The sequence below is a fragment of the Berghia stephanieae genome, chromosome 10 (genome assembly GCF_034508935.2).
Source record: "Berghia stephanieae isolate SIO BIC M18660-M18661 chromosome 10, UCSD_Bste_1.3, whole genome shotgun sequence".
In the NCBI taxonomy this organism is placed as follows: Eukaryota; Metazoa; Mollusca; class Gastropoda; order Nudibranchia; family Aeolidiidae; genus Berghia; species Berghia stephanieae.
Genome location: NC_088369.1, coordinates 180,306 through 196,710, shown reverse-complemented (window position 1 = coordinate 196,710; position 16,405 = coordinate 180,306). Strand labels below are relative to the sequence as shown.

General features: G+C 36.9%; 1 protein-coding gene across 1 annotated transcript; it reads right to left on the bottom strand.

The window, feature by feature from the left end:
- Positions 1-266: 266 nt before the first annotated feature.
- LOC144956011 (uncharacterized) lies at positions 267-16,100 on the bottom strand. The gene is made up of 3 exons (XM_078886288.1): positions 15,974-16,100; positions 7,526-8,347; positions 267-2,615 (listed from the first exon to the last, which is right to left on the bottom strand). Exons 2-3 carry the CDS (start codon positions 8,338-8,340, stop codon positions 2,429-2,431), a joined length of 1,002 nt encoding a protein of 333 aa, XP_078742414.1. The 5' UTR covers positions 8,341-8,347; positions 15,974-16,100; the 3' UTR covers positions 267-2,428.
- Positions 16,101-16,405: the final 305 nt, after the last annotated feature.

Here is a 16,405-nt window from a genome sequence, read left to right as displayed (position 1 = left end):
ATCACTCGCTTCACACATAAAGTGAACGAAATCCATCCTTGGGTAAAGTCGAGATTTTATTCACCCTCCACCCCCACCCCGCCTCGTCCACCCAGAAGGGATTGGGTAGCTGGGTCTGTTAAATCTGATGGAAAGTACTTTGCGATAGAATAGCATCCTATCTAAAGGGTGGCAAGCAATTGTCCGTAATAGAAAACAGTATAAGCTCAATGAGGCTCATGGCTCTGAAAGACTATTATTTCAATATTAAATATGAATAAATAGAGTCCATGCGTGATCATTTATTGTCTAAAAAGTACCTGTGGGAAAGTAATAATAATATTGATGATTATAGTAAAAATGTAATTCATGTATATAGCGCCTGTCCCATACAATATGGCTCTATGCGCACAATTTACTGGCATGCAATATATATCATAGAAAAAAAACTACTCTATCATATTATCAACAACATTTTAAAGATGAGAATACGGAAGTATTAAAAAAAAATTAAATTGGGGTAAACATGTTCTAAAAGGTGACAGTACAAAAATAATCTAATTAAACCTGTGGTATATTATGAAGATTGCTTATCCATTCTTTTTCAACTTTAATTTATTTTTAATATAAATAAGACGGTTCTGTCTTTTAATTTTGTGTTCCCCTTTTTGTGGTACGGAAAAAATGTGGATCACACGATCTTAAATTACGAGATGGAATATTATACGATTGTTTCACTCTTTGTATTTATTAAACGAGTTATTTTTATCGTGCCAAATAACCCAACGAGCTTGCGAGTATGTTGTTATTGTACGATAAAAATGTAACGAGTTTAATAAATACAAAGAAATGAAAGAATACTTTTATTCCACCCCTCCGAGTAAGATTATTAGATAATTTGTAACCAAATGGTATGGTATTCGTATTTCTGTTCACCAAAATTTGTATTTTTCTCCATCTGCTTGAATGACAATTTGACCCAAAAACACGAAAAGACTATTTTTAATGGCCAGTCAGCTATCTTTTGCACCTTATTTCACACCAATAAAATTTGCGCAAATATTCAGCAACCTTTGAATAAATTATTTATTCATCGAGTTCAAAGCATTATTCAACGAATACGTATTTACTAAGAAATGATAGGGTTTTCCAATGAGAGGGCTGGAATAAAATCATTAATAATAAAATCCTTCAGATACAAAGGTGAGCAATCGTTTTTAGAGTTAAAACATAACATTACAATTTTATAATCAATTCTAGCTTCAACAGGCAATTAGTAGAGTTCATAAAACATTTTGGCTATGTGCTCTATTTTTTACTTTTTAAAAACAATTTATGCAGCTTGGTTTTGTAAAAGCTGTAGTTTCTTTAAAAGATTGCCAGGCAGATTAAAAAGTAATGAATTACAATAGTCAAGTATAGAATAGATAAAAGAAGAGGCTTATGTTTGAATGGACTTTTGGGTTAAATTATTTGACAACTGGGCAATTTTTCGCAAATCAAGATAAAGAATTTTGCAAAGATAAGATACATGTTTTTCCATAGACAGATTACAATCAAAATAATGCCAAGATTACGGGCTTTGTCCGAAAAAGGAGCAATTTCATTTTGAGCGTTCAATGATTTCGGTTGTCAGACCTGCAATTATTTGCACGTCGTCGTAGCCCATGTTAACTCCCTGCTTACCAACTACAGGAAAATCGTCACATTCGTTACGATAAAAACAAAAATTTTTGTATTCCAATTCCTTTTATACATAATAAAATTTAAAGAAAATGTACAGTATGTTGTAGACTATGTTTTGCTAAAGAAATTATTTATCGCAAGAACTAACTGCTATTGTGTTTGAGAGATAAAAATATATTTTTGTGTTAGTTGGGTGTGAAATTTTGGGGAAAATTCTGAAAATGGCTGGTAAGGAGAGTAAAGGAGCAATACTGAATGTTCTGGATTATTTTTTTCCTCACATTTTCTTCCATGTTTTGTCTGACACTGACACACTTTTTCAGATTATTTTTCTTCACCCAGCAGCTGCATCTCCGACATTGTATAAATCTATATAATATTTAAAATATCTTTATTATTGCCTCATAACTCGATGTGATAATAAGCTGCTAGAAGATGGGGACAGTAAGAAGCTACGAACACAAATGAATAGAACAACAGCTTCGAAAAGAACACATTATTAAACAAGGAACTTGTCTTCAGCCAATAACAAAAACGATAAAACATTAATTAGTACATCACTTAAAATCCAGACAGGCGGCAGAGAAATCTCAGCTGAAGAAAGGTTTTGAACCCGAAGCGTTCCATGATTGGTATGATATTTGCTCTTATTTTCGAAGCTTGTTTATTCATTTTTGTTCATTGCTTATTTTCTGCTTAATATACGGAATGCATCAGCATAAGGCACAATATCATTTTAAATTGTCTACATTCATAATATTATCTAATCCCTGCTGTCCTCCGTGCTTCGATTGTACCGAATTGTCAAATCAGTACCAGATACAGGACGGCGATTCCACGGTCTCCATGTCCTGATTCGGTATCGAAGATCCTCAAAGAAGTAGGGTAGGAGCACCACTAGACTGCATTGCATCTCTGCCAGGTACCAGGACACCATGTAGTAGATCACTCTGAGGAAACATCAAATAAAAACGATTGATGCTATGCGGTTACATAAAATACTCACAACATCCGTCAGCCGGATATACCGTAGCAACACACAGCATTATGTTCTGTGAGCTTAAGTTTCTATACAATCTGATTCATATAATTTAGTTAGAACTATTGTTTTTGTTCTTGGCTGAAGAAGGGGTTTGAGGTCAAAACGTTCCGTGTTTGATATTTTTGTTGTTATCTTTTTAAGATTTATTTTCATTTTTGTTTATTGGAAATATTACTATGCAGTTTGTCGTCTTGTTAGATGACACTCGCCTTCAGACTGATCGGTCCCGGGCTCAAGTCCCACTCTGAGCGGCACAACGTTGAGTCCTTGGAAAAGGCTCTTTACTCTCATTCTCTCACTATACTCATGTGTTAACTGAGTATCTTGCAGAGATGTGTCTAATCAGCACCATGCATCTTCTTACATTGTAAGTGTTGCTGTCGGCTTGGGACCCCTTGTAAAGCGATTTGAGAACATTTAGTAGATATGCTCTCTATAAAGGCTCAATTTATAAATTGCGTGTTATGAATGTCCTATTCTTACATGCGTAACATACTTCTCTAATGTAATCAAAAGGCTTTTGACTTCAAAAGTGCCGCTATGTGTTCTAGTCTTCAGACCAATAGGTCCTGGGTTCGAGTCCTAATTTGAGCGGCGCAAAATTGAGACCTTAGAATAGGCTCTCCACTCACATTCTCGCACCATATTCATGTCTTAAATGAGTACCTGGTCGTTAACAGCGTTGTCTCTGTGGGAAAAGAATTGTAATATATCCTCCTTACAGGCATCATTTCTCGTCCTGTATATTAAGTGTTGCTGTTGGCTTGGGACCCATTGTAAACGTTTTGAGAATGTTTAGTAGATAGTACGTTATATAATTGCTCAAGTTATAAAAACAAAAGTTAATGAGTTGCAGGTGATGAGTTCTATATTCTTACATATCACATTTACTCCATTTTTATCTGAAATCGTTTAACTTATGAGACAGCATAGCTAAGCGGTACGGTCTTCGCTTCGTACCCAAAAGGTACCGAGTTCGACCACCCACCGCATTGTGTAGCCTTGAGCAAATCACACTAACCTAACTCATTTCGCGGCGCTGCACTGCGGTTGCCGCCTGGGTTATTCCAGTCTTCCCTTGGAAGAGACCCAAGAGACAAATTTCCCGTGGGGATGAATAAAGGGAATTTACGAGTAATAACTTGATTAAAAGTGCGGCTATGTGATTTTGTGTTATCGCATTAACCTTCTCATCAACCATGGGAAAATCGTCACATTCGTTACGATGCAATAAACAGTTTTCTCATTCTGATTTCTTTTGTACATCACAACATTTAAAGAATTGTTTCCTCATTATATAAAAAATGAGCTTTTATATAGCCCAATATCCACTAAACGTGCTCAAAGCGCTTTACAAGGGGTCCCTGGCCAACAGCAACATTTAACATTTTGGACGGGACATGACGCAGGTTACAATTTTTTCGGACAGAAACACTGCTGAACGGCCAGGTACTCATTTAAACCTGAGTACGGTGAGAGGATGTTAGTTAAGAGTCTTCTCCAAATACTCATCTATGCGCCGCGCGAGGCTCGAACCCAAAGCCAAAGACCTTCCGATCCGAAAGGGAGTATCATAACACTAGACCACATAGCCTCACTTATTATAGTCATATAAACCAGACATTGTGTTGTAGAGTTCATTTCGCAATACAATATTATGTATAGAATGTACTTGTTGTTTTTCAGTTTGAGGAAAAATGGTCTATTTTTGTGTTGGGTGGGTGTGAATATTTGGTGAACATTCTGAAAATGGCTGGTAAGGAGGGACTTAACCTTCAGACCGATAGGTTCGGGTTCGAGTCTCGTTCTGAGCAGAAAAAATATGTTCTCGGAAAAGGCTCTTCACTCCCATTCTCTTAACACGTCCAGGTGTTACATGAGTACCTGGCAGTTTGTATTGTCCTGCCGAAAAAAAAATGATATGCGGTTATGTGGTCTAGTGGTATGACACTCGCTTTCGGGTCGGAAGATCCTGGGTCCAAGCATCGCTCGGCGCATAGTTGAGTCCTTGGAAAAGGCTTTTTCCTCACATTCTCTCACCGTACTCAGGTGTAAAACGAGTACCTGACCGATAACAGCGCGTTGTCTCTGTCGGAAAAAAAAAGTAATATCGACTAACAGGCATCATGTCTCGTCCTACATGTTAAATGTTGGTCAGGGACCTCTGTAAAGCGCTTTGAGCATGTTAAACATTTTAATAGTGACCATCCGTCTCAACTTGACATTATGTTAGGAAAAGCGCTTTGAGCACGTTTTGTGGTTATTGCGCTTTTTTTAAAACAAAAAATCCAACCAAAATACTTGAGCATTTATATAGCGCGATATCCATCAAAGGTGCTCAAAGGCCTTTGCAATCGGTTCCTAGTCACCGACAGCAATACTTTGTTGGTTTTTTTGGACAGAGATAACGTTTTTAACGGCCAGGCAGGTACCCATTTTACACCTGGATACGATGAGAGTATGAAAGTAAGGAGGCTTTAAAATAACGTTATCAGACCTTAAAAAAGCACACTTTGCATCTGCAACACCTCGATATAAATAGAGATCGAGACGGTAGGTTACTTTCTGCTGAAAACGATAGGGGCTGCCTGAAGCCAGTGATTGTGAAAATACTAACGAAAGAGTGAAAATGGAGACATTCTGTTTTGTTCCCACACGAAGCCTAAACAGATAGTTTGTTTCGTTTCATACGAAGCATCCCCATTTTCACTGTTTCGTTTGTAGACCGTCTAGTTACTTTCTGCTGAACTCTGGAAAAACACGAATTAATAAAATGTTTGGCCAGAAAACTCGTCCTTCAAATAATTATCAATAGCCTTCAACAGTCGTGACGTCACTTCCCTCGTAATGGCGCATAGTAACTTAGCAACTGGCTCTAAACTATCGGAACAATGGCGAACGCCCTTATGAAATACTTCTCCGACGAGCATAATAGTGTATCCAGACGAGAAAAACATTATAATTCCGATCATGTTTTGACTTATTTTTTACATTCAGATCACATGACACGTGAAAACGGTTTAGCCAGCATGGAGAATAAAATGTATTTATTTTCTTTGTTTAGAACCAAGCTGCTGGTTGGCGACGTGACGTCAGACTATTGAATCCTATTAAAACGACCTATATCTTGGGAAAAACTCAAATAAAACATATGAATTCCGTGAATTCCCGAGATGAGAGTTTTTAGCAAATTATTGTGAGGGTTATTTCAAAAAGTAGTCCTTTAGAGCCATTCGGCCCATGGAGCTAGAGTTTATCCCGATGTCTATAGCGTGAAATGGACAATGGCAATTGCTTGCTATCCTTTGGATAGGACGTTAGTCTATCGCAAAGTACTTTCCGCTAAATCTTTAAAAAACTCAGCTACCCATTCACTGCTGGGTAGACAGGGGGGGGGGGTCAGAAAAAAATCTCAACTGTATCCGGGACCGATTCCGCTTCCTTTGCGTGTGAAGCGAGTGCTCTACCAGCTGAGCTATATATATTATATCGGGGCCTCGATTGTAATCGATCGATAATTGAAGGACGAATTTTCTGGCCAAAGTTTTAAACACATGTTTTTTTTCAGGGTAAATTGTGAAATGGGCTTTATGAGATAAATCTAACGTGTTGTTATTGTCAGGGTACATTGTGAAATGGGCTTTATGAGATAAATCTAACGTGTTGTTATTGTCAGGGTACATTGTGAAATGGGCTTTATGAGATAAATCTAACGTGTTGTTATTGTCAGGGTACATTGTGAAATGGGCTTTATGAGATAAATCTAACGTGTTGTTATTGTCAGGGTACATTGTGAAATGGGCTTTATGAGATAAATCTAACGTGTTGTTATTGTCAGGGTACATTGTGAAATGGGCTTTATGAGATAAATCTAACGTGTTGTTATTGTCAGGGTACATTGTGAAATGGGCTTTATGAGATAAATCTAACGTGTTGTTATTGTCAGGGTACATTGTGAAATGGGCTTTATGAGATAAATCTAACGTGTTGTTATTGTCAGGGTACATTGTGAAATGGGCTTTATGAGATAAATCTAACGTGTTGTTATTGTCAGGGTACATTGTGAAATGGGCTTTATGAGATAAATCTAACGTGTTGTTATTGTCAGGGTACATTGTGAAATGGGCTTTATGAGATAAATCTAACGTGTTGTTATTGTCAGGGTACATTGTGAAATGGGCTTTATGAGATAAATCTAACGTGTTGTTATTGTCAGGGTACATTGTGAAATGGGCTTTATGAGATAAATCTAACGTGTTGTTATTGTCAGGGTACATTGTGAAATGGGCTTTATGAGATAAATCTAACGTGTTGTTATTGTCAGGGTACATTGTGAAATGGGCTTTATGAGATAAATCTAACGTGTTGTTATTGTCAGGGTACATTGTGAAATGGGCTTTATGAGATAAATCTAACGTGTTGTTATTGTCAGGGTAAATTGTGAAATGGGCTTTATGAGATAAATCTAACGTGTTGTTATTGTCAGGGTACATTGTGAAATGGGCTTTATGAGATAAATCTAACGTGTTGTTATTGTCAGGGTACATTGTGAAATGGGCTTTATGAGATAAATCTAACGTGTTGTTATTGTCAGGGTACATTGTGAAATGGGCTTTATGAGATAAATCTAACGTGTTGTTATTGGGCTCATTGTTGACATGGAAATTACTCTCTAACCAACGTAAAATATTTTCCATTACAACAATGCTAAATCAAGCTCATAATATTGGTTATCAGACCTGTCAATATATGCACGTCGGCTATACCAGACGGAAATAAATCTATTTAATGAAATATAAATAGATACATTTGTTTTACCTGTCCTTATAACTCTCATAAGAGAGTTTAATGGTTTTTCGGATCACAAGTAAAAGCTGGCAAATTGCTACTATTGCGTAAAGCACCATGAAAGCTCTGACGTCATCAACTTGTGTTGTTGGTCCGATTAGTGCAGAATCCATTGACGCATCACGCCTCTTGCGGTGGTAGTGTAAAATCAAGATGGCGATAATAAGGATAGCGTCTATAAAATACGGAGCCACGATGCTAAACTGAGAGAGAGCTCGCCACGACGTTATGGTCCAGTATAAACATCCGTGCCGGCGTGGTCCGTATTCATTATGCGAATGATGAACGAGTATAGAAGAGACGACGATAGCAATGACAATCCAAGGTCCAACTACGATAAGAATGGTAAAAAATTGCAGAATCTTCTGTGAGAAGAATTTGGCAGGTTTGAATTCTATCAGTGTTAAAATGTAGTAGATGAAAAAAATGACGAGGTACCAACTCTCAGCCCCTAAATGACAAGATCGCACCACCGTTAGAAAAGACTTGTATCGACAATCTACAAGAGATCGATCTATTCGATAAACCGTGTATTCGAGAGCTTCCATTAAACACAGTATACTTGAGCCAAGCAGATTATTGAATAGCAAGACGCACACCAATTTATTGCGCATGCTTGATAGTATTTCCGGTGACGTCACAATGGCTGCCAGCATCCAAGCGTTGATAGGAGTTGCAAAAGCGAACAAAATTAAGTACATTGTTTCAATGGAAATCATTAGTGCTTCATAGTCGATGTTACTATAATAAGGCAGAGTCCCATTGGTGCTATTGTTAGCCGACATGTCGAATCTGTTCAACAAGGGAAAAAAAGGGAATGAACGTGGTAATGAGAAAAAAGGGTTTGAGATTTGCATTAATATTATAGAAAGAATGTCATCTTACCTTACGAAAGTTTCGTCTCTCTGCAGAGATTGAGTGTTATGGAGCGCCATTCTTCACGCTCAATGGCCATTACCGAGCAGTCGATTATCGTTTTGCCAGATGTTGCCTCCACCTTTCCTATCCAGGACTTCCTTGGTTTGCCTCGTGCCTTTCTGCCAGCTACTTTTCCCTCTAGCACTGATTTTTGGATGGTGTTGTGTCTCCGAATGTATCCATAATAGTTCAGTTTTCTCATTTTGATTTCAGCCAACAGCTGGACCTTTGACATGCATCAGTAAGAACAAGAATGTTTGATTTCTTTCTACTCTATGGTATTCTCAGAATTCTGCGGTACTCCACATCTAAAAGGCATCAATATTTCTTCTTCGTCATGGTCGAGGTTTCACAGGCATACACGAATGTGGACCAATGGTAACATTTCGCCATAAGCACTTTTGATTTTCTTAACATTCCTATGCTAGCGAGGATTTTTCTCATTTTCATGAAGTTTTGCTTTGGCAATGTTGAATCTTCTTTTGACCTCTGCAATTGATCTGCCATCTTCTGTGATGTACTAGCCGAGATATGTATAGGCCTGCACTTGTTCTATTGGTTTTCCGTCTAATGTTATAGTGGCTTTAGGTTTTTCATCTGCTCGTGTTAATATCATAATTTTTGTTTTCTGTAAATTAAATTTCATTCCATAATCATTACTTATTTTGTTTGTCTCATCTACTCGTTTCTGTAGGTCTTCTTTTGTTGTCAATAGTACCGTATCGTCTGCATATCTTAGGTAATTGATGTTTCTTCCATTCACAACTACGCCGTACATCATCTCCATTTCTCTGAATACGAATTCTGCGTACAAGTTGAAAAGGCATGGTGAGAGGACACAGCCTTGTCTGACACCTCGCTTGATTTCCACTAAGTCCGATAATATTTTATTATTCCCGTTTCTTATTTGGCTATTTCGGGTCCAGCACAGATTGGTGTCATTTTCATCTACATCTATGTTTCTTAAGAGTTAATCAGTTTTTCGTGGTTTACGGTGTGGGATTTTGATAATAGGGAACAAAAGCTTGGTGTCAAAAACTGGTTCAATTTCATTGGAAGTGTAAAATTACTCTTCTGGAGGACTGGATTCATACCTTTTAGAAATGATCTTCTGGTTTCAGAGTGATGGCATCATGTTTTCTAGTCTACACATATGCTGCTCGTCAAGAATGATCACACATTTACGTCACGTATATTAAAAAAATATAATAATAATAATAAATATCATTTCTACAGCGCATAATCATTACGATGCCGTGCATTATGCGCTTTACATTGGCATTATTACACTAAATCATACATTTGTATCAAAACTCTTACAACACACAAGCTGTCAATTGACACATTATATACATTAGCGACTTGAAAAACGCATCAGCAATTTGAATCAAGATAGTGGGCCCAAATATAAATGAATCGTTTTGATTTATTCGGTTGATTCTGTGACCTGTGATTTTACTGCCAAAATAAGCCTATCGATAACTTATACTCCAGAGACTCTCCGATCCCTCCAACCTGTGTCACCCCCACCACCCACTATTGACACATCGTTTATTAAAGTAAGAAAGAGGGGGAGAAAGGGAGGAATAAAAACAAAATTTAACAGACGGCCTTTTCGTCCATTTTTACCCTGTGTAGTGACAGGTAATGTAAGATCACTGAAAAATAAAATTGATGAACTGTTTTCACTGTGTCGTTTTAATAGTGACTATCGTCAAGCCTCCATAATAGCGTTAACAGAGACTTGGCTATCTCCTCACATACCATCATCATGTTTTAATATTGAACAATATTCACTATTTCGAGGAGATCGGACTAATGTAAATAAACGAACTGGGGGTGGGGTGTGCACATATATTAACAACAAATGGTGCCACCCCAATAACTGTCAGATAAAGAAAATGTATTGTGACGATTATATTGAATTTATTACTGTTTCGTCACGACCATATTACCTACCCCGGGAATATACTCATGTCATCATCGTCAACGTCTACATTCCACCATCATCAGACAACACCACAGCGAAAAATATTTTGAGGAAAGAAATACAGGACATTCAAATTAAGTCACCCGATGCCGTATTGATGGTCACTGGCGATTTTAACCAATGTAACGATTTTACTCTCCCGGGACTTCATCAATACGTGGACTGCGAGACAAGGGACAAAAAAACATTAGATTTATTCCTGTGTAATATTAAAAATAGTTATAAATGTTTACCCCGTGCCCCATTAGGTTTATCTGACCACTGCATGCTCTTGCTACTCCCCACCTACCGCCCTGTTTTTAAACGTGTAAAACCAGTAAAGAAAAGTGTACAGATCTGGAACGGAAGTGTGTGTGAAGATTTGCGTGGTTGTTTTGAATGCACTGACTGGAATGTTTTTATCGAATCATGTGATAGTGTGGATGAGCTGAATGACTGTGTGAGTGAGTATTTAAAATTCTGTGAACAGCTAGTGTCTTGTAAAAAAGAAATAAAATATTATCCTAACAATAAGCCTTGGATAACAAAAGATCTAAAACTTTTATTGAACCAAAAGAAAACTCTCTATACTAGTGGAAACAAAAAAGATCTGAAAACAAAACAAAAAGAGATAAAGAGGGTAATATCTAGTTGTAGAGACAAGTACAAAAATAAAATTGAAAAATGCTTTTCTTCTGGGGATATACGGGACACGTGGCGGGGGCTTAAAACTGCTGTTAACTATAATCCAAAGCCCACGATTATATCAGAAGATATCGAAATTGAAACTTTAAATAAATTTTATTCACGTTTCGACACAGCAAACAAATTTGATATTGAAAATGAAAAACATAAATTAGACAGGGCTTTGGAAGATGAAATGGCTGTTGAGGTCAGTGAAGAGGAAACGAGATTCGTATTTTCGAAACTAAACGAGAGGAAGGCTGCTGGGCCGGATGGATTGAAAGGAAAACTATTAAAAGAATGTGCCCACCAGCTTTCCCCCATTTATACACATATTTTTAACTGGTCCCTCCAATGCGTTTCAATCCCTGAAATTTGGAAAACTTCGAAAATTATTCCTGTTCCAAAAAAAGAAAAACTTGAAACTATGAACGATCTCAGACCTGTTGCACTGACTTCAATAGTCATGAAATCTTTAGAAAAACTTGTTCTTATTAAAATTAGGAATCAGTTTATGCCATTGAGTGATAGTCATCAATTTGCTTACAAACCAGGACGTGGCGTAGAGGATGCCATTTTGCTGTTTACAAACAACATCTACAGGCATCTAGATCACGCTAGGAGCTATTGCAGATTGCTTTTTGCAGATTTTTCTTCAGCGTTCAATACAATGCAACCCCAGTTGGTTGTTCAAAAATTGACTAGTCTGAATTTAAACAAGTATATAATTGCTTGGGTGCTCGAATTTCTTACGGAGAGAGCACAATATGTTCAATTAGGGCAAAACAAATCTTCCTGTATAACTACAAATACTGGCGCTCCTCAAGGTTGTGTATTGTCCCCTGTATTATTCACAATATACACGAATGACTGTAGAAGTCAAAACCTGAGTGTACCTTTAATAAAGTTTGCAGATGACACCGCTCTTCAAGGCCTCATAACAAATGGCAACGAAGTGGCTTATAGGCAAGAAATTGATAGATTTGTGTCTTGGTGTGATGCCCACCACCTAGAGCTTAACATAAGCAAGACAAAGGAGCTAGTGATTGACTTTAGGAGAGTGAAGGAACCGATAGAACCGTTAAAATTAAAGGACCAATTCGTCCAGCGAGTTCCTCACTACAAATACCTTGGTGTAACGATTGATGACAGGCTCAAGTGGGATGAACACTTGAAAATAATTAGGCATAAGATGTGCAGACGTACATATTTTTTATCAAAACTCTCTCAGTTTAGAATAGATAAAACCCTCTGCACATTATTTTATAGAGCAGTAATCGAAAGTGTTTTGTCATTTTGTATAACAGCTTGGGGAGGCAATTGCTTAGCAGTGGAAAGGAACAAAATAAATTCAAATATTAAAAAATCCATTAAACGCTATATAAATGATGTTGACGATGTAGATCTTTTATACGAGAAATTTTGTATAAATAAAATAACTAAAATATTAAATGACCAGTATCATCCACTAAGACCATCAATTATTATGTCAGAAAGAAGTGGTCGCCCTTTCTCTATTTCAACGAAAACAGAGAGACACCGAAAATCTTTTCTGCCGTCCAGTATTAGGCTTTATAACAACAAGCAATAATCATTTTATATAATTATTTCTCATTTTTACTTTTTAAAAATATAAATATTAATTTATTAATTTATTTGTTTTGCAATCTTTTCAATTTTCAATTTATAGTGACAGTTTTAACTATTTTACAGTGTTGAAATTATTCATATTATAAAGCGCAGCTCTGGTTATAGAGCTGCTCCTTTTTTATATATATACATCCTATTTCCATTGTATTTTTATCTTATGTGTAAATTATAACACGTCTGTACAAAAAATTTCCTTTTTGGGATGCAATAAAGTATTATTATTATTATTATTATTATTATTATTATTATTATTATTATTCTTGTTATTTGTACTTTTGTGCACATTTCCACAGATCCTGGTGCTTTTTGAGAAATTGTCAGTACACTTTGAGGCCATTTTTGTATATTGGGTCAATTTCAGAGTTCAAAGTTTTTGTCATGAATTCCTTTGAATGGTTTGTGGGATCATCAAACCCGAAGGCGTGGCTAATTTATAAAATTATTTTGTGGTAGTCTAGAAAAAGTCTGATTTGTTTTGTCAATACTATAAATAGCGATTGTGGTTTTCATATGCATTCATAACCGCTTGGCAACGAGATCTCGTGCTGTTGTTGAGGTTTTGGAATTTAAGATTCCTGTGGGATGTTATTCCGTTCATCAATGGACTTCAGCAGTCGTGACGTCACTTCCCTCGTAATGACGCATAGTAGCTTAATAACTGGTTCTAAACTATCGGAACAATGGCGGACGCCCTAATGAAATAGTTCTCCGACGAGCATAAAGGTGAATCTAGAGGAGAAAAACATTATAGATCTGATCATGTTTTGACTTTTATACATTCTGATCACATGACACGTGAAAAAGTTCTAGCCATCATGAAGAATGAAAAGTACAGATTTTCTTTGTTTATAACCAAGCTGCTCGTTGCTGGGGGGACGTGACGTCAGACTATTGAATCCAATTAATACATACGCGACTTTACACAGACACACCTAGAAATGTGGTCACAAATATAATATTAAAGAATGAAAAAGAATAATAAAATAAGACCAATTCACTTAATAAGATGCATAAGAAGAAGGAACATAGAAAACGTCACAACCTCTATCGACAAAAAATTCGTCAACCTTCTACAAAAGTTTCCGACAAAACCATGTTTTGTACCCCATATGAACAAAAATACCACTAAGATATGATACTCCTGCATGGCAAACATACAAAATATCATATCATCTCAAAACAAACGAAATAAAATCCCAACAAGAACAACCTAACAACAATCTTCAGAAAAAAGAATCCAGACAATATGCCCATTAAACAGCGTGGCTCAGCGGTACGGTCTTTGCTTCGTATCCGAAAGGTACCGAGTTCGATCACCCACCGCTGCGCTGTGTGGCCTTGAGTAAGTCACCTCGTCCCAGCTCAATTTGCGGTATGCACTGCGGCTGACGCCGGGGTTATTCCAGTCTTCCCTTGGAATATACCTAGAGACAAAATTCCCTTATGGGATGAATAATGACAATTTAAGTTATTTTAAATTCTTAAACGGCACTTGCTTAACACACAATCTTGTTTACCAAGCCATAGTTACACACTCAGACACACAAAAACAAAAAATATACATCGGTCTCACAGAATACTGATTTAAAATCCGATGTTATAATCTACACAAATCGTCAATAAAAAACATGCACAAACAACACTCTATCAGACTGAGTGAACTATATCTGGAACCTAAAAGAAAGCAATAAACAACACAGTATTGCATGGAAAACTATCTCAAGAGCACTATCATACTCAAAATCTACCAAATTATGCAATCTGCGCTTAGTAAAGACATTTTATTTGATCACTCAACCAAACATGGCTACACTGAACGAAAGAAATGAACTGACTTCCGCATGTGGTCATAGAAATAAACACCTTCTTTGCAAGTTACAAAACACCATGATAATCTCGACACCATATCATCTCAGCAAGTACGAAACAACACACAATTATAAATAGTAGTAACAACAACAGCCATTTCACACCCCGTGGATTGCCCAAAGTAACGTCCTCGACGTGCACTTATTCACAGGTCTGATAACCCAATTCCTTATAGGCTCAATGTTGTAATGGAAATCTCAAAAAAAATGACGCAAAATATTGTCCATTACAACAATGTTAAAGTGGGTTCGGATGTCAGACCTGCATTTATATGCACATCGCCCAAAGTAAAAGGAATGAAACAGACCTGTAGGAGTCAGTAGTAGTTCATATATTATATATAATATGTATATGATATATATATCCAAATATGTTCGCTAAAAAGACAACAAACTAGACCACAACATTTCATGGAAAATTTTATCTAAAGCAACAGGATACACACCAACATCAAAACAATGTAGCTTATGCCTGGAAGAGAAATATACTATAATCAAACACCCTCATGAAGCCACACTCAACATGAAAAGTGAGATGTACGGAAGGTGTCCCCATCGGCGTAAATTCTTGTTAAGCAACTTTAAACCGGAACCACTTCAAGAAACAACAACAGTCAACAAAACAACTCAGTCCTGACGATGGCAAATTAAGTCTGAAACATTAATGTAGACTGTCTCAAACATTGTGCTAAATATTTTAAATAAATATATAATAATAATATATATATATATATATATATATATATATATATATATATATATATATATATATATATATATTATATATATATAATACGTGTTTTATATATCAATAATACTATAACCAAATGTCACTTACAATTGTACGTTAAATCAACGATGGATTCTAGGCTTGTTTTAACATGGTACTTTTCTGCGTGGGTATGTTACGACGTGTACATATTTGCAGGTTATCCGACCTGCAAATAAGTCTACTTTGGTTTGGAGGGAGTGGGTTAACATAATATCTCGTAGCTCCTAAATGGCTATGTTGTCTTGTGGTATGACACTAGCCTTCAGATTGGAAGGTCCTGGGTTCGAGTCCCGCTCTAAGCGGCGCATAAGTGAGTCCTTAGAAAAGGCGCTTTACTCACATTCTCTTATCCTACTCAGGTGCAAAATGAGTACCTGATCGTTAACAGCGTCGGAAAAAAAGGTGATGTCGTCTAACAGGCGTCTTGTCTCGTCTAACATGTTAAATGTTGCTGTTGGATAGGACCCGTTGTAAAGCGCTTTGAACGTACGTTTAGTGGATATTGCGCTATATAGCTGCTGAAGTTAAAATAAAAAATAACCAAATTTATTCCTTACCTCCGAGTGAATCCCTTTTGTTCTGTCTTCCTCACTATGAAAACTGCTCACTAGAATGATAATGAGTTTGGAAGTGGTAATGGATTGACTGTATGTTCGCCAGAAGAGGGATATCTTCACTTATAGAAATAGGTCAGTGGGCGTTTACCGTGATAAAACAAAGAGATTTCTAGGTCTTTTCTTGAGTCATTTGTCATTGGGTGGAATAGTCGTGAGTCCATTGCTTAGCTCTCTCTCTCTCCCTCCCACTCTCTCTCTCTCTCTCTCCCCCCTATCTCTCTCTCTCTCCCTCTCTCTCTCTCTCTCCCTCTCTCTCTCTCTCTCTCTCTCCCTCTCTCTCTCTCTCTGTCTGTCTCTCTCTTAATCCATCTTTACTTCATTTCCTCTCTCTTCCCTCCCCCTCTCGATCTCTCTCTATCATTCTCCCTCCCC